Below are 18,342 nucleotides of genomic sequence, written 5' to 3' on the forward strand. Positions count from 1 at the left end.
CACTCCTCCCCCGATCCCCATAACGGAGGTCTCCCTCTCAGACAGCACTGTAGCCACTACCCAAGCCGATATTAACGCGGCGTTCTGTACTTATTACAAGACCCTATACACTGTGTCCCAAGATCTCCTGACTGCTTTCCTGGATGGCCTCACCTTCCCTACACTGTCAGCAGATGCGCAATCGGACTTGGAGGCCCCTATTATCAAAGATGACATAATGGGAGCCCTTAAGGATCTCCCTAGAAACAAGACTCCGGGTCTGGACGGACTGCCAGCGGAGTTCTATCTGACCTATGCTGAGCAACTGGCCCCACACCTATTGTACCTTTATAAGACAGCACTAGAAAAACACACACGTCCCACCACGACTATGCAGGCTCTGGTTGTTTCCCTCCCCAAGCCTAATAGGGATCCTCGAGACATATCAAGATATCGTCCTCTCTCCATGTTAGCTACTGAGTATAAAATACTCAGCAAAATATTAGCCCAGCGTCTGCTCCCCCACCTCCCAAGACTTATTCATATTGACCAGTGCGGAATCATACCGGGCCGCAGCACCTCTCTCAATATCAGGCGCCTTCATTACCTGATGGAAACTGCTGCAGCCCTGTTCGACACTGCTGAATGTATCTCTCTGGATATGTGACAGGCGTTCAACACTCTTGTTTGGACGTACATGCTGTCTTCTCTTAAAAAATTTGGTATCCCACATGGCTACCTGCAGTGGGTTGAATTATTGTACTCCTCTCCCACAGCTCGGGTCCGGACGGGCACTTATATATCGGCTGCGTACCCTGTGGCCAGGGGCACCCGGCAGGGCTGCCCCCTGTCACCAATATTGTTTGTCTTGGCGCTGGAACCCCTACTTCTCAAGATACCCGCATTTAACGCGACACATATAGCATCCGCATATGCTAATGACATTACCCTTTATTTTAAGGACCTCACAGCAAGCCTGGAACCCATTCCGTCTCTATTTAAAAGTTTTGGGCGGGTATCGAGTCTGACTATTAACGCCCAAGTCTCACGCTTTCTTTATGCGGCACCGGGACGCCCCTGTTCCGATAGCCTTTGGAGATCTCCTACTGACGACCGCCCCAGACACCTTCAAGTACTTGGGTATACAAATCTATAGAACTCCCCATGACTTAATTGAAGGTAACCTACAGAAGGTAATACGGTCCCTCCGGAAGCAGATCTCCTTTTGGACTTCTTTGCCATTGTCTGTGATGGGCAGGATAGCCATCTCAAAAATGGTGATGCTCCCCCGCCTCCTTTATTTCTTTGCTAACATACCGGTGGTAATACCGCCTGGTATTTTTAAGATGTTGGACTCTCTATTGCTGGACCTTATCTGGGGAAACGGACACAGGAGAGTGGGACTAGCAAAACTACAACTCCAACCCGACGAGGGCGGTGTGGGGGCGCCAGACTTTCGGGCATACTGTATGGCCAGCCAATTACAATGGCTGTTCTATTGGCTGGCGGGTAGACACGTCCAAGAAATTGGGACACTGGCCGCGTTCTTGGTCAGGGTACGCTTCATGCCTTACTTTTACCGTGGGCTAAAATCCCGCCTACGGCTCACTCCTTTGCTTAAGACAGCATTAGCGTATTCGAAGAAGTCTCATCAATATATAAAACAAGCCCTTCCGTATTCTCCCAATAGTCCCTTCCTTGGGATCACTGACGCACACGGGTTAATATCAAAGCAGATTGTGTCCCCCTGGGAATGGGAGGGGGTTCCATTGTTGGAGCACTGTTCGTAGAGGGTACACTAACGGACCATGACAATTTCACCTGCGCTCAGGGGTCCCCCCGACACTGTTTCTCCTTCACGCTACCATTATTCATTATGTCAAATGCCATTGGTCCTCTGATGGGATACTACCCCCAAAGCATGAACTTGTATATGCTACACACCTGATGGGCACTGGTCGTCATCTTACCCGATGGCTCTACAGGGGGATCCGCATACACTCAGGGACGTCGCTAACTCCGGACTAAATGGGCATTGGGTTTGGGGAGGGAGCTCACGGACAGAGATTGGACATCTATACTGGAATTTCCCAAGAAAGTCACCCGAAACGCTAAATTTAAATACATACAATACATGATTTGACCCCGCATCGTCTGAACTGTATCTACCCGGATGCTCAGCTTTCATGCCCTAGGTGTCAGGAGGCGGACGCAGACCTCCTCCACATGCTATGATCTTGCCCCTGCTTGCAAACCTATTGGCAAACAATTGGTTATAGAATCCGAGAGGTCACTAGCACGGCCGATTGGATGGCTGCGGTTAGCTGTCTACTAGGTCTGTATAAATGCCCCAAGAAACAGAAAGTTCAGTACAAATTTTCAGATTTGGCTGTGCTTGTGGCGAAACGGGCCATCACCATGAGGTGGAAATCCACCCACCCCCCTACAGCGCTGGTCTGGCAGATGGAAATGATCAGGTGGGGCACTGCAGAAAGCGCAATCCTTAGACAGGAAGAGTTCCGAGGCCACCACAAGGCTCCCATTTCAATGGAATGGGACCAAATGTTGGAAACACTTAAAGCCCTTGACTCACTCACCCCCCCCCCCCGCCAGTGTCCCCAACTGACCCCGTGTCGCCAGCAGTTCCCCTTTCTCCTATAGACAACCCGCTTGAAATTAAGTAACATCATGCTATATTCTATTGCCAATACCTAGGGATGACTGAAACTGTGTGCTCCACTGTGTGGGGTTTAGTATCTGTCTACAGTCAAATCAGTGAATGCAATTTTCTCCTGAGTTCTAACGCGCAGACTGGACCAACGAACCAGGGAGGGGAGGGGGGTTACTGTGTTTGTTTTTTAGGTCTCGCCTACGCAGTGTGCATGCGTTGCATAGGCAAAAGACCTTTAGCAATCGCTTCGGCTTATCTGCCAAAAACGTGCACGTGTTCCATTGCCTTCAACGGCAACGCGTGCACGTTTGGTGATTTCTTTGCGGGAGTGAGCAGCTGGCGCCATATGTTATCAATTATCGCGCCTTGCTGCTCGCTCCCACAAGGGAATCGCGCAGGCCTCCTCCTCTCTCCCCTCGCTGCCACGCGAGGCGCACGCTTGTGCTTGTTCAAGATGGCAGCGCCCTTGTCAGAACAGCTTGAGAAGCTTTTGAACCCTTTCCCCAACCTTCTGGACCCGGAGGATGATCAGGACCAGTGTAAGTATCCAGGCTTTACCGCTGGACAGAAATCATGAAAATGATTAATCTGTAGGGAGCATGGGGATTTTATTAGGAAGCCAGGCACTGCAGAAGTATGAAAGTGGTAGCGCGTGATGGTCTTCTGGTAACGCGAGCTGGTGTTTACAGCTGTCTGATGATGGGGAGTTATGCATTAACCGGGTTTGTTAATGGGGAGCTCGTCTGTGGGATCGCGAGGTAGTAGTTTAGGTGCTAGTAGGTTTGACGACACGAAGCTCAACACCCTAACCTAGCATGAAGACATCCTTAGAGCTCGCCACAAGCACGACTCAAGGAACAGACACCATTCCCAATCCTGGCCTTATGTGTGTCATCCAGATGCATTATGGTTGTTGTTGTATTACTTTGCTTCTTTGAAACTAATTAAACTGACACACCTGATAGCAAGGATTTGTTAGTGAAAAGTTCGGGACTGGAACCAGTTTCCGTGATGACATGGAATGACGTTATCGCCCTACTCCCATATTTTTCTGCTCACGACAACCCCCTTACAAGGCTCGCCAACAGACTCGAAATCAGACCCCAATAGGTAGCCACCTCTCTCTTCTGAGATAGTTGTCCATCACCTGCCTCACGTATCTCTAACTCATAATCTCCGCTTTGCGGCTCTCATAAAACAACCTATCCACTTTCCTTTTTCATCTCGCAATGCATCCTACCATCATGTCTCTATGTGCACATTTTCAGTTGATAGAAACTAGAGGCGAGTATGCCAAGAAATGCATATAAAAAAAATAAAGCTCTCTAGCTTACTTTATTTGGGCATGAGTAAGTCACATTTTAAAATAGCTTAGGGGTAGATATTCACTGCATATAAAGTCAGAATTGTAGTTTAGGTGCATAATCTCGCTGCAGATATATCTGAGTAAACCCTAACGTTAATTTAAATAATCAAAAATGACTTTAGCGGTTTGTCAGCCTGCTGCAGAGCATTATTTTTAACATGCAGGACGCAGGTATGCACTCGGTGTAACGTAGCTCACTGATTTATATTTTCTTGTTGTTGCAACAAGCACTGATCCATGTGTAACCTGTAGGTTACAAGTTCCAGTTGCTCCTGCTGTAAGCAGTTTTTAACTCGATTAATTAATTTTATTAATTTGTGTTTGTCAGATGCTTTTATTACCAATGGAGGCTGCAGCATGCTGGATAGAAAGGGATGAGGAGCAGTGGAATTGAAATGTCAGGTTAAAATAGCGTGGTATAAGCTTAGCAGAAGAAGTTGGTCTTCAGTTGTTAGTGACATGATCTTATTTAAGACCCATGGTTAAGATGCAAAGGAAGAGTGTCATAGAGGTTCATAAAATGGGTTACACTGGAGCCACTTAAAACTTCACGTGTCCCAGTGTTGGCAGACTGCAATGGGACATAATTGGGATGATCTGCTGTTGTTGGACCGAAACCTGGTCGCTGCGTAATATTATGAGATGGTAGGACGTGGACAAAGCTACAGCTTGGGGAACTGGAGTAGAACAGGAACTGATGGACCGGAACAACCCTTAAGCTAGAAAAGCTGCAGCAATCAATACAAGAGTGAATTCAAGCCCTAGGAGTTGCAACACGCTTGTACACAGAGGCCTCTACTGATACAAGAGGACCGGCCTGGTCTTGGATCAGGAACTATCTAACAGGAAGTGTCTCAACTCAGAACTGGAGTCACTTTACAGGAAGGGTTTGTCATACTGAAATGGGTTTTATGTTTGGTAGCTGTCTTGGAGCAATGCTTGCGTGTGATAGGCATCTTGGAATGGTGTTTGAGTTTTATAGGCATCCTAGCATGGTGTTCATGTTTGATGGGCATCTTAGAATGAGGATTCACAAAAGAGAAGCTTCTTGCAGTGATTTTTACTGGCCAAAATACAGAACAGAATGTTAGGCACAAAACATGAGTAAACAGTAAGCTGTGCACAGCAGGTATATACCCATGTCATAGATGCTGTGGGATGTCGCTCTACATTTCAGGCTTGTTGTACCTGCTTGAGTTTGATTGAATCTATTGAAGTATATTAATAAGCTTTTTGGATAGTCCGATATGCAATTATGTTACAATAATGTAATTATGCGATCACCACAGCACTGGTTAGTTCTTTGTTATTTCTATGCTTTTGGTTGGTTGCAGGAAGGGTAGGAATTTCCTCATCTACAATAGTTTTCAGTGTTTTTGACACTTTTATTATTTGTGTTTCAAAGGAAATGTCTGTGTCTCTGAAATGTTAACTTTCAGTGTTGGGTCTTTAGCATGTTCTAAAGTCCGGGGTCAAATGAAGGGGACAGTTCCATCGTTTATGCCACCCTTTGGCAATATTTCTGTTTCAGCACTACTTAGACAAACCTTTTTCTGTTTCAGCACTACTTAGACAAACCTTTTCTTCTTTCAAAAGCAGATGTGAGTAAGGATATGGTTTGTTTGTTCCTTGATCCATTCTGAACACTGTCAATGTTCATCTGGAATTTGAGGCTATTATTCTCATTTACTTGCACCAGTAGAAACATGTATTTGTTGAACAATAGTGGGCACAGCATAGAACTTTGTGGGATGCCACAAGTCAACTTACACAAGATGTAAAATGTGTTAACGGTGGTCTTGAAGGAATGGTTGGATCCAATGTTCCTGATATCCCCTCCTGTTTCTACAGTCTCTTGATAAGTAGATTGTGGCTGATTGTATTCAATCTGTTAGCAGGCTATGATGCAATCATTAAGGGCTGATTGTCTTCAACCAGTGCAATGAGCAGGTGTTCTGTTTTGTTGGGCAAGGCATTTTCCCTTCCTCTCATAGCTTGGCAGCTTGTTTATCAGTTGTGTAGAAAGTTGTAATGTTCTGCATATTCCTGCAGTTATCTACTTAGTTCCCTTTCCCAAATATCACTCCGGAATGGAGGGCTGTGCCCGTAGTAATCAAGGAATTCCGTAGTTTTGTGATAACCAGGGTGAGAGTGGAGAGAATCTCCTTAATGCAGAATGTCTAACACGGTTTCACCAAAAGGGTAGATGCTTTGATCATGATTCCCAGCGTCTCTAGGTGCTTTGCAGGGAAAAATACTAGCTTCAAAATTATATTCTTTATAAACTATTTTATGCATGTATGTGTACAGTGCATCTATGAGGAAGGTCTTAAAATATACCTTAAGTCTTTTCCTGTGAGCGCCATGTGTTGCTAAGCCTGGTACTAAAGGCAGTTGAGAGTCGACGGGGCCAGCCAGACACAGGAGCTGATGTGTTCCATCAGTGCTCTAGGGTCCCACGTGACAGCATTGTAGATATGAGCAGAGCACAACTGCTTTCTCTGCCAAAAGACTGAGTTTGAGGATCGGGAGGAACTTTGATACCATGAAGATCAAGTGAGGCCTGATTTCCCTCGCAGCTAGTAGACTCAGTACGGCGCTGTGTGGTCTCCGATGAGTGGAAGTGAAAGGCCTAACTCAATAAACACAGCTTTAGAGGAGAAGGACCTCAGGCACCTGAGTGCCATTGTGGGAATTTAGCCTGCAACCATGAGAACCGAAACAACCAGTTAAGGCAGGCTCCACGCGCAGGACCGTATCATGGGGAAGGGGTATGAGAGGAGGCCAGTGGGGAATACGCAGGTACACTGTTCGAGGAGCTCTACTTGTGGTTGCCTCAAGGTGCCTTGCCTTGAGTATTTCAAAACTGAGCTGCTTTGCAGGAGAATTGTTGAAGTGATTCAAATCTAAAGGGTGCAACTAAAAGGGATGCTTCTGAAGGCTTATAAACCTAAGAAAATAAATGTGAGGCTTTTGATTTTTTTTCTGTTTGAAGTCCTCCAGGAGATTGAAGGAGGAGAATACGGTTGGACAACTCCCGGGGAGAGCGATGGCTAATGTCCCAACAGGAGGATCAGCCTTAATCCTGAAAGCTCCATGGGAATTTTCAACAAACTACCTCAGCAATTGAATTAAAGTTCTCCACGTTTTCCACTGTAAACCCTGTTGATAAATGGCTTATCTGTTAGAATCAGGGCTGCAGGAAGTGGTGCCAGAAGACTTTGAGCTTGACTCCTTAATGGTAGATATGAAAGAACCAGTCCAAGAAGGTGATTAGCTTTGATCCAGAGTCACATGTGCATTGGTCTATGTGGAATCACGCGTTGATCACATGGAAGACACTTTCCGGGCAGCCAGTGTTGGTATCCTGGGTTTTCCTTTGGAGACTGAGAGTTATTTGACCCTTCGCGATCAGATACTAAGGGTTTTGGACTGATGTCCTTTCCCCACGTTCCCTTTCTGGAGTTGAGGTAGGGAAGGCTTACTGAATCCCTACAAGGAGCAAGACAGACAAGCATTGGCATAGCCAATAGGTCTCGCTTTTGGGACCTTATAAGTATTTAGCTATGCGGTACAATATCCTTGGTGCAACAGCATCAACTGTTGCATGGCTAAACACTTATAAGGTCCCAAAGGCGAGACCTATTGGCCATGTCAATGCTTGTTCCTTTTTGCGTTACTTATTTTTGAGCGATGTAATGGTTTGTTTAATAGAAAAACTTGAGTTTCATTTATTGTTCAGATGGCCACGTGCGCGCAACGCTTGGCGCGTCTATATGTCTTGATGACTTTAGGTGGCAACACACCACAGATTGTATTTGTTGCACGTGTATATATTCTTGCAAACGGAAACTCAATAAAAAGTATGTTTTAAAAAAAAGTCCTACTTCTATTTCTGGTCGATCCTGTTTTTTTTATAATCTATTTATTAAATTCAATAGTAATCATACACACAGTACCGGTTAGCATACATTACAGTTATCCATACTTTGTACAGCATTCAGGGGTCTGTCCTGGTTTTTACTTCTCAAAATATGGTCACCCTAGCCATGCAAAGTACCACATCCAACACCCACAAAGGCATTTCCTCTATGTTACATTGTTCATGAAAGAAGACCAGTTTCAACACAGGAGATTTTTCAAGTTGATCTAGTTTTGCAGCCTTGTCTCTGCTGGGTGTTTTTTAAAACATTTTTCCCAGTGAAAGGCATGTTAGGAACTGGATTTAGATTTAAATGGTGAGGGCAGATGTAATTTTGATTTTTTCAAGAGAGGTGCCATTTCGCCTGTTTTGTAATTGGAGGAGATAACTGAATGACTAACGTGCTTATAATGTATTTATTTAGAGGGGCAGTCCATTAGGTGAGATTTCTTATAGAAGGTGAGCGGATATATCCGGAGTCAAGCTGTAGCTGCACTAGGGATTTATGCCACTACATCAGAGTCAGTAAATTGATGAGTCACTCAGTTTGTCAATGACATTACATCGAAGAGCATACCTCACCTTTTAGTTACTAATGAAGTTTTTCCTAACTGTACTAGCCCAAACACAATGTATTTTTATTGTATATATTTTAATTAAAAAGTGTCCTGATTCTGACCCTAAAAATAGCCTCTGATTATTTGTATTTAAATTGCTTAGATTTATTAGTATCCTTGACCAAACCCAATATTATTTCCAATCTTTTAAAGATCGTACTTGATTTATAAAATAATGACGTTTCAATCAGACTTTATCTGCCCCTAACACTAACTTTAACCCTAAATTAATTATTTGTAAATGTAAGTCCATTTTATTCTGATCATAAAATTGACCATAACGCTTAACTAATTTAGAAAATATTTTAATATATATCCAGAACCTTTCTTTTACACTAACTATAATCCTTAATTCCCATTTATAAAATTATATTGAATTATTATCCTTAACTTTATCATGGCCCTACCCTTAATTAACATTAAAAGCAATTAAGTCAATATTTACCCTTAACCTAACATAATACTAAAACCCTATATATTTATTTATTTAAAGTGAATTAATTGCATGCCCTTAACCCCCAATGCTAACCCTATCATGTTCTTAATTGAAATTAAATTGATTAATCAAACATAACATATCCCTAATACTAATCCTAGCACTTAATCAAGTTATATTTTCTGTGTATTTAATTTAAATCAAATGTATGTACTGAACATAAGTTTAATACTTCCCTAACCATTAAAGTAAATTTAAATAAATTAAATAAGCCACCTTTAGTCTTTTTACTTTTAATAAATACTATAAAATAAAATAGGGCCCTTAATTAAATACCCTCAATTAAATATTATTGTACTTCCGAAATCGGTAGTAGCCACCATTTTGTGTTTTTATAAACCCATATTAATAATGCTTACAAGAATTCATTTAGGATACCTGTCTCTTGCATGTAAGAAATATCAGATACAACTTTTTCCACTGAATCATTTAGAGCAGTGGTACTCTTGTACAAATCCCAGGAGCAAGACCTGAGTCATGTGCACAGGTATTCTGATAATATCCGATTTCACTTTTCATTTAGTTTTGAAGGAGATATTCATTTTTGCAAAAACATATTAGTGTGGAAGCACCACAGTTGTATATCTCAGTTAATAGTTTTTTTCTGCTGATGGTTTAGGATTCTTTCTTTAGCTAAACTGAGAACAAACATGATACATATGAGCTACGTACAAGCTGGTGTTATCAGTAACATGGAATTGTGAATTTACTTCTTTATGCGGTCAGAAAAATCCACTGCTTCTGTAAACCAATAATCCTTTGAAGTTGACCTAATCTGCTCATGAATCACAAGAAAGCTCACTCACAAACTTATAAGGACATACATTTAGGCTACCATCTTTGCTAATGCTTTGGAAGTGCAATCATATAGAGCACACCTTGTACTTGCCCAGGGAGTAAATAAGCCAGTTGACAACTCTTTGCACCATACACAAAGACCCTAGTGATTTGCAAAGTTTGGCTCCCCAAACCAGGCCAGAAATCTACATTTATTCAACACGACCTGCCAGTGGAACTCCACTGGCTCGCGTTCCCTGCCCTTGCTGGCCAGCACCATTTTCAAAATCAGTTACAAAATTTCCAAAGACATCCCAACCAGTACCCCTAAAATATGGCTTATAAACTTACGATCTCTGGTGTGTGTCAGCATTCTTGCCACCAGGACCCCAACAGGCCAGAGGCATAGAAATGCAAAAAATTAAAAAAGGCAACAGTGTTTCTCCATCTGTGCTCACAGTACTGGAACAACATCCCAGCATAGAGACTGAATCGAAAGACAAATGTCTATAAGAATGTAACCTGAAGTTGTTTTCATTGTATTCGAGAATGATAAAGTCATGTGCTTTGTTGATGATCGCCCATCTATAATATGAAGAAATGTAAAATTATAACGACTGGTTCTCAGAGGAAATAGCAAAAAATAAAACCTGTTGCAGGTGCAGTAGAATAGAAATAGAGGAAGTACAGTTCTAAAGCCTTTTAACACTACACAATATTAATGTAATGCTATTTCACAAGTTAAAAGCAATGAACACACACACGATGTCATAGCAAACAGCTCCGAACCTCAGTCTTAATCTCCTGTGTGGATTAATTTCTGACCGACCCATTTTGATGGAGTCAGTCGGAAATTAATCCAAACAGGATTTCCGAATGGCTTACGACGGGCAAGCCTTTATCCTCCATAAAGGAATTGTATAAGAGGTGCACACCATCCCTGTAAAGGTAATCCATAGCGGCTCTTTCTACCCGAGGGATTACGATTGCAGATTCCTACAGCCTTTCTGTGCCGGCCTTTCTGACACAGAAAGGCTGTGGGAATCTGACTTTGGGGGCCCCAAGCAGGGCCCCCATGGGTGCAAGGCCTCCGGATGGTGGCCTAGGGGGCACATATGGTGCCTCCTGTTGATCCCTTGAGGGGCCTGCCACGGGGTGCAGGGATGAATTGCACCTCAGCTCTTTACTATGAGAGCATGCATCCCGGTCGGATTGCATGCTCCCATTTAAAAAAATAGGATTGTGACCGAACTATGTTCAGTCGCATCCTAATTGCTGGTTTGGGACCTCTGACAAGCGGTCCGTCGGTCCCAGTTCTAGATCGATGTCAGACGGACTCAGGTCCGTCCAACATCAGAATCGGCCCCTAAGTCTTGCGTGCTCTAAATCAATAATAACTTCCTCTCAAGATACACTAGGCCAATTCATTTACCACGAAGAATACATCATTAAGTCTCACTTAGGTAATGGATCGGGAGTACCTACACTAGAACTCACACTTGTAGTGCCAGAAGCTCTTGTTAATTCCCTGATGGATTATGGACTAATTACATTTGGTCGCAAAAAAAATTCCGATAAATGGGCTTGCCTTAAAAGTGTTTGCCATGTCTACATCTCCCAAGCTTAAGTCTGCCACTAAAAGTGCCATGTGTCTGTGGAAAATGTCAGAACCTTTCTTGAGTCAAGTCTGCAGAATATTTCCTGCTTTCAGTTCTGTATAGCAATGTGCAGGTTCTGATAATGTGGTAGTAGGAGGTCTATTTTTATAATATTTCCTCGTGGATGTCCAAATGTGGATGTTTGTGTACCAGATATCTTCTTAGAGGCACATGTTTGCGGACAGTTGAACATTCACAGAAGGGGACAGGGTTAACTTTGCGTCATTGTGCTTTAAAACAATGTAAATGTGATGTGATGTACATTTGGGATATCCACCATACCCAATGTATTTAACCTAAACAAATGCAAATGTTTTTATTTTAGTTTGACTGTGTTATGGGTAAAAAGTAGCAACATTGATCTCATTTAAGTTTGTGAAACACTGCGCAACAGACCGTACTGAGTTAGAAAGAAATATTTTCTGTATATTTGTAAATATATCACAAAATATTCCTGTGTTGCCCCTTAAAATGCTGGATTTTGAAATCATAATTTTAATTTTCCTTTGCAGGCTTATTTTATAGACAGGCTTCCAGATCTGACTTTGATAGCTCACACTTTAGTGTACCTAAACTTGTCATTCAATGACTTCCGACATTTTCCTGAAGAGGTGAGTTAATTCTATCATTTCAATTACTGTAGTTTATGCTTTTAAGATAAAGGACCCTAATTATGGTATATTTCATTGTTTTTAAGGTTCTCTTCAATATATAGTTTGACATATAATGTTGTTCCTAGTGGAAACATCAGTGCAATGTTAAAGTATGCACTGCAATGTTCAGTACATAATGTATGATGACTTAATAAACTACACTTTTTGGTTGTGAATCCCCTTCACCAAGGATATATAGCAACGGGTCATAAAACATTGTTCCTGTGCAAATATTGATAAGGTCCAGACATCCCATCACCAGCCCTACCAAAGGATGGGAAGGCCCTCAAACACAGAAATCTGCGCTAGCACGTAGAACTATTCCACAATCGTCACTTCCATAGTGCAGGCGATACAAAGCTGTTTTGGAGGTGGTGCAGACTCACAGGGCTTTGGGCTATGCCGGAATTGTATTTACTGTTTCTTCTCATGAAGCCCTGAGAAAGAAAGGAGAGTGCACTCATGTACTGAACACAGTCCTTTTAATGCAATCCAAAGCACAATAATGTCAGCCTCCCCAACGCGTTTCGGTGCATTCACCTTGCTCACGGGTATAAGCGGCAGTTCATCATAATGACCATCACCACATAGTAATATGCGTCCTTTGGGTCATATTACAACAGGAAGTCCCTGGAGAAATCAGAGTCTGCATGCCTTTGCAAGAAGTAATTGTTAAGGGATGACAAAACAAATGCTCAGCGTCCTTAAGTCCAGAACAGAAGTTGCTGTTGGGCTCTCTTACAAATAACAGGATGGAATATATGCGCTACTCCGGTGTGCTCTCTAACACAGGTCTGATGATATTCTAAGTTACATGTTCTCTGTACTTTTAAAACACTATAACATACTTGGTACTAAATTAGTTAATCCAAGATAAGAAGCAATGAAGGAATTTTAAAAATGTATCATATTATCATTTGAATAAATTAGGTTTTAAGTTCTTTTGTTAAATTCTGTCAAAGGAGTTTGTGTGAACCAAGTTGGAGAGGTAAAGCGCTCTATTCTTTGGCTGCTGCACACAAAAAGCTCTTTTGCCAAGTGTGGCTATTGCCTCTTACACGTAGAACTCGGGAGGAGGAGATGTTTAGAATTTGGCAGAAAGAAAGAGGGAAGCTTTACCCTGGACTACTTTGTGTACAATAAGGAAGGTTGTAAATTGAATTTTTCGTGCTGTTGGTAGCCAGCGCAACTGGCAGAGAATAAAAGTGACTTGATCTCTGAAGGACCTCTTCGCAATAAGGCAAGCTGATACATTTTGTACTAGTTGTAATCGTCTTATCGATTTCTTGGGAGGGGCTACGTAACACACGTTCGCATTGACTAAATGTGACTGGATAAAAAAGATGATCACTTGCTTATGGTAACCAAGTGAAATAAATGTAATATCCTATTTAAGAGCTTCAGATGTCAAAAACAAGTATTGGTGACCTTAGATATCTATAAATCAAGGAAAAGACAAGCATCCAATATCACTTCCAGATTTTTCACTGAGTTCACTGAAGAAAGCATAAGGCCCATGACATCTGGCCAAAGGAGGGGTCCCATTTCTGGATACAATTCTTAGTGATTACCACTTTGGTTTTGGGTGGTTTTAGTTTTAGAACATTTGAAGCCATCCAGGTCCAAACATAACATGGAACTTTCTGAATGTCGACAGTTGGGTTGTTGTATTTTGAAGTTTCAGATGTCAGTCTGAACAAGAACTCCATTTTGTCAGCATGCATGTAAAATTAGGCCCCCATGTGCTGTAGTGATAAGGCTAGTGGGGCTATATACATATTGAACAGGCAAAATTATAGTTTCGAGCCTTGGGATACACCCTAGTTGACACAAACTGGATCTCGTCAGGGTAGCAAACATCTACAACTGGGACCAGAGTTGGATGCGGGTTAGTCAAAGCAGTAACCCTGTTCAGGACCAGAAGAATGTGTTGATTGGACACAGACGCCCATCTCCATTGCTGAACATGAATCAAACCAGCGCCCATATGCACATTGTCTAGGATGGAAAGAAGCAGCCAACTGTCATGCCTTGGAGGGAGGGGAAATGGAGAGTAGAGGTGGAAGCAGGATGCTGAGTCCGGAATCTGACCCTGTAAAAGGCCCCTTGGACAAGGGCAATGCCATGAAAAGACTGCTGTTACTTCTGTTGTTAATCACATTTAGCAAATCTGTCACCTGAGAAGGCACAGCTCATAGGAGAACCTTGGCAAAATGGAAGAATAGTCTTCAGTCGTCCACCATCTTCTTAGCAGGAGCTTCCAAATGAGTACCAAAGAGTTTGGCTCTCATGAAAGACACATAAAGCAAAAGGTTCCACCACATCCTCGAGTTTCCAGGTACACGTTTAAAATGGCTGTCTCCCAGAAATAGTGGCCCCATAAACAACAGTGGCTGCCCATTAACATCAGAGGTATTATTTGAAAGGAAACAAACTTGTTCCTCCATCCATACTAGCAGTGGAACAGGGTCCTCACCCCCACTGCATGACCCTCAGTACTCTTTGAGCAAATAATTTTCAGTATAGGTTGTTTAGGCCCCAGCCTGAAAGACAGGATCTGAGGAAAAAAAAGTATGTTTGATGGCAAGGTCAACCTTCCAGTTAGTGGAGTCAGCCAGAGACGTAGTCTCCGAAGTCAAAGGATACCGAGGTGATCCACTAGCCAACAGAAAGCCTACGTTCATGATGAAGAGACTTCAGCATCACACCTTTCCAGTCGATACTTCTAAGTTTCTCCATTCTTTGTCCAGAGAATTGCAGACAGCCTTGTATACTGGAAGGCGCTCATACCACTGGGACAGAAGTGTGCTTATAGAGCCTCCTGTTCTTCGTCCAGTGCAGCAAGAGGGAGCCCAAAGTTTACTAGAATGTGCTGGCAAACTGCCATCAAAGCAGCTTGTTGCACATGTCTGCCCCTGGGCTCCATCACTTCATCATCATCATCTTCAACATAAGCCTACCTGAGTCTAGGCTCAGTAGTAGCATGAGCCTCCGCTCCAAAAATATTTGCTTGCAATAAATCAGGTGAAAGGGGAGTAGCAGAAAAATGCTATCCAGACCCAACAGGAGACAGCTCATTAATAAACTTCCAAGTAGCAGAGTGTTTTGCCCTTGCTCAGTTGATAACAGCAACAAGAATACAGGAACTATGAGGGCTAAAATCAGAATAGGAAAAATACAACATTGATTCCTGTTGTTGTCACAGCCGGAACCATTGAGTGTGCTCCAGCCAACAGCTTACTGCAAGAGCTTCCGCCAAAGGTCAGACAGGACTGGTGCGACCCCACCCATATCAGCCACAATCTCATACAAAGAGAGGACACTGACACTATGTAGGAACAACTGGGACAGTGACTGGACACGCTGAGCACCCGTAACACCGAGGAGCAGACAGTGCCCCTCACTAGCTGAACCACAGCACCTGTTGATGCGCAACTACTGTTGGGAGTGAGAGTCACACAAGGTGGCCCCTTAAACTAGGGAACCCTTGGGGTGAAGGGCTGGTTACCCAGCATAGATGTGCGTGATTGCCACCCTCCACCTGAATGTACCACCTTAGGTGGCGCGGCCAGAACAGAGCAAGAATGTGAAGCCTCCCACAACTGCTGTGCAACTGATCTGGCAGTAAAGAGGAATAATATTATACCTCATGGCTGACATATATACCTTTCAGTGGCCTTCATTTGTGAATGACATGTCATCAAGCAGTGGCTATGCGGGTGCATTTACTTTCTTTCTTTTTGCAGTCATGTAAGCTATGTGAGGCATCTGTTGCTGTCTCTAGTCAGACCTTACAAGTCTCTAACAAGGCACTCTTAAATGTCCTAATAATATTACCTAAGACCTATATTACATGGACTGGCCTTAATAATAGCAACACCTTCAAACATGTTCATGTTTGCCCAATGTATAAGTTGTCTTCAAAATGCACTATATGACTGCACTAATTATAAAAGTAAGAGTGGCTGCATCCGATCAGTCATGACAATGCTCTCTATAACTAATTCTGTTGATGCCTTTACAATGTCCACATTTTGCTTTGAAAGCACATTATGCCAACTGTAGACGGACATGATTAATCTTCTATTTACAAAAAGCACTTACACTTTCTTTAAAATTGGATCTAAAGCAGGTCCATTTTGCTTGATCGACCAAGTAATTCTTCCAACTGTGCTTTATCAATACACCAGTGCGAAGCTCTGGGACAGCATGGCTAGGAGGCTCCTGGATGTCATGGGGTAACCTTAGAGCAGGATGGCTGGATTTCAGCCACTAGTCAGTGGATGGGTGCTTGCTTGCCAGCAGGGAAGGGAGTTAACTGAGATAAAGGATGGGGTAAAAGAAGGTGTTGTCTATGGGGAGTGCACACAGCAAGCAGCTGTGAGGGGTTATCGGTGTGCTGATGGTGAAGACCATGGATTTGGGGAAAACAATGTCATGGTCTCAAAGGTGGCGCTCTTCAAGTAGTCTGGTCATCAGGAGATTACATAGTGACAAGTGTTGCTTGAAGAACCACATTTAAAATATGCTAGCTAAAGACCAAAATTCTTAATTTTGTTGACAAATTAAATATTTCAGTTCCCCACAAATTAGAGAGGACCTTTCTCCACAGTAGCAAATTATGAATGCGCAGGGTTATCAATTTATATATTACAACATTTCGCATGGACCCCTTCCCTTCCGTCCTTGACTCCCGTTTGTGAAAAATGTGCATTCTGGTAGTGGGACTCGTAGTCTTGTTTTCTGTTAATTTATCCTATTGGACTATCACACCTGAAAATAGACTTTTGAAAAGACGAAAGACCACGGCTATATTCCTGATTTCTTGTGGTATTGAGTCATATGGTAATCCTGGGTATGCAGTTATAACAGAATTGTGCACCACCTTCTTATGGCTGTATGCGCTGTGTTCTCAGACAACCCAGTCCTTAAAGTAGTGTTGTGCCATTACTACAAGCTTGATCGTACCTACGCTTGGTGCCCAAGGGTAAGGTGTAAAAAAAGCTTTGAACACCAGCTTTCTAAGTGCTGTAGTCATATAAACATCACCAAAATATACCCTGAGTCAAATTAATATTAAATAGAATCACACATCTCCGTGGGCATGGCCAAGATGGCGTCCGCATCGGACGCTCTGTGAACGAGCTCCGTGTCAGACCCAACAACAATCCTGTACCCCGGCGCCATTGGCCTATCAGTGGGCCCTCCTGGTGTGCCTGGACCTCAATGAGCACACCCGGGGCCAGATCTGGCCGATTGCTGAGGGGCTCTGTCCTCCTGTCGCTGGGCAGGGACACGGTGGAGTGGGCCCTTGGTGGACTCATGACGGCCTCGTCCCCATGGGCAGAGACTGCTGAGGGCCTGCGACAGGGCTGGACAGGGGAGCGGCACTGACCCCAGGGCCGGACTGGCCATAGCGGGCACCGGGCAATCCCCCGGTGGGTCGCATGGGTGGGGACCGGTTTTCGGCCCCTGGGGACCGTTTTTGTTACAGGGCCGTTTTTGCAGCATAGCTGCAAATTCGGCCCTGTAACAAAATCAGCCAAAAACCGGCCCTGGCAAAGAGCTCGGCGGCACCCCCCCCGCCCCCCCCCCCCCCAGGAGGTGGGGCCGGCCGAGCACTTTGCCAGGGCCGGTTTTGGTTCCCAGTCCGGCCCTGACTGACCCCCTGGACCAGATACCTTCCTGAGCCTGGGGGACGGAACCGGTGCTTGGACAACACGCACGGAGGAACAGCCTTGCTGTGGAGACAACCCTGCCCCCAGAGGTCGCTGAATTTCACCTGCCTGTTCAGACGCACATTGAAAGTGGCCTGGATCGGTGACAGGATGCCGGTGAGGCCCTGTGAGAAGGCATACTGCGATCGCTGAGGAGCGGGGCTGGGACGCCGTGGTGCCCTGCTGTTGGAAGGAGCCCGGGCTGGGGTTTGTGGAGATGGAGGTTCTGCAAGGGCCCAGCTGGCACGCCCCTGCTAAGAGAGCCACACTGTTTGCCTCAGGTTGCGGATTGTCTGCAATGAGGCACATGAGTGGCGCAGCCCCGCTGAGCGTGGGTTGCTCCTGGAGCTGCCTGGATCACTCGAGCAGTGACATGCCCGCTACACCTTCTACCCCCTGCGGTGGGGATACGTTGCGGAGGATAGACTTGCAGCATCTACGAGAGGGACTAGAGTAAGAAGCCCAAAACCTTGCAGACCTCGCTTT

The 18,342-nt window shown here is 44.0% G+C and overlaps 1 protein-coding gene across 2 annotated transcripts in view; it reads left to right on the top strand.

Annotated features, from left to right (window-relative positions):
* Window positions 1–18,342, top strand: part of LRRC63 (leucine rich repeat containing 63) — a 242,022-nt gene that overhangs the window by 187,976 nt on the left and 35,704 nt on the right. For both annotated transcript variants that reach the window (XM_085621841.1, XM_085621840.1), the window contains one exon: window positions 11,999–12,097. In XM_085621841.1, coding sequence (XP_085477967.1) covers window positions 11,999–12,097 — 99 coding nt within the window. The remainder of the gene's footprint in view (window positions 1–11,998; window positions 12,098–18,342) is intronic.

The sequence above is a fragment of the Triturus cristatus genome, chromosome 8, assembly GCF_964204655.1.
Source record: "Triturus cristatus chromosome 8, aTriCri1.1, whole genome shotgun sequence".
In the NCBI taxonomy this organism is placed as follows: domain Eukaryota; kingdom Metazoa; phylum Chordata; class Amphibia; order Caudata; family Salamandridae; genus Triturus; species Triturus cristatus.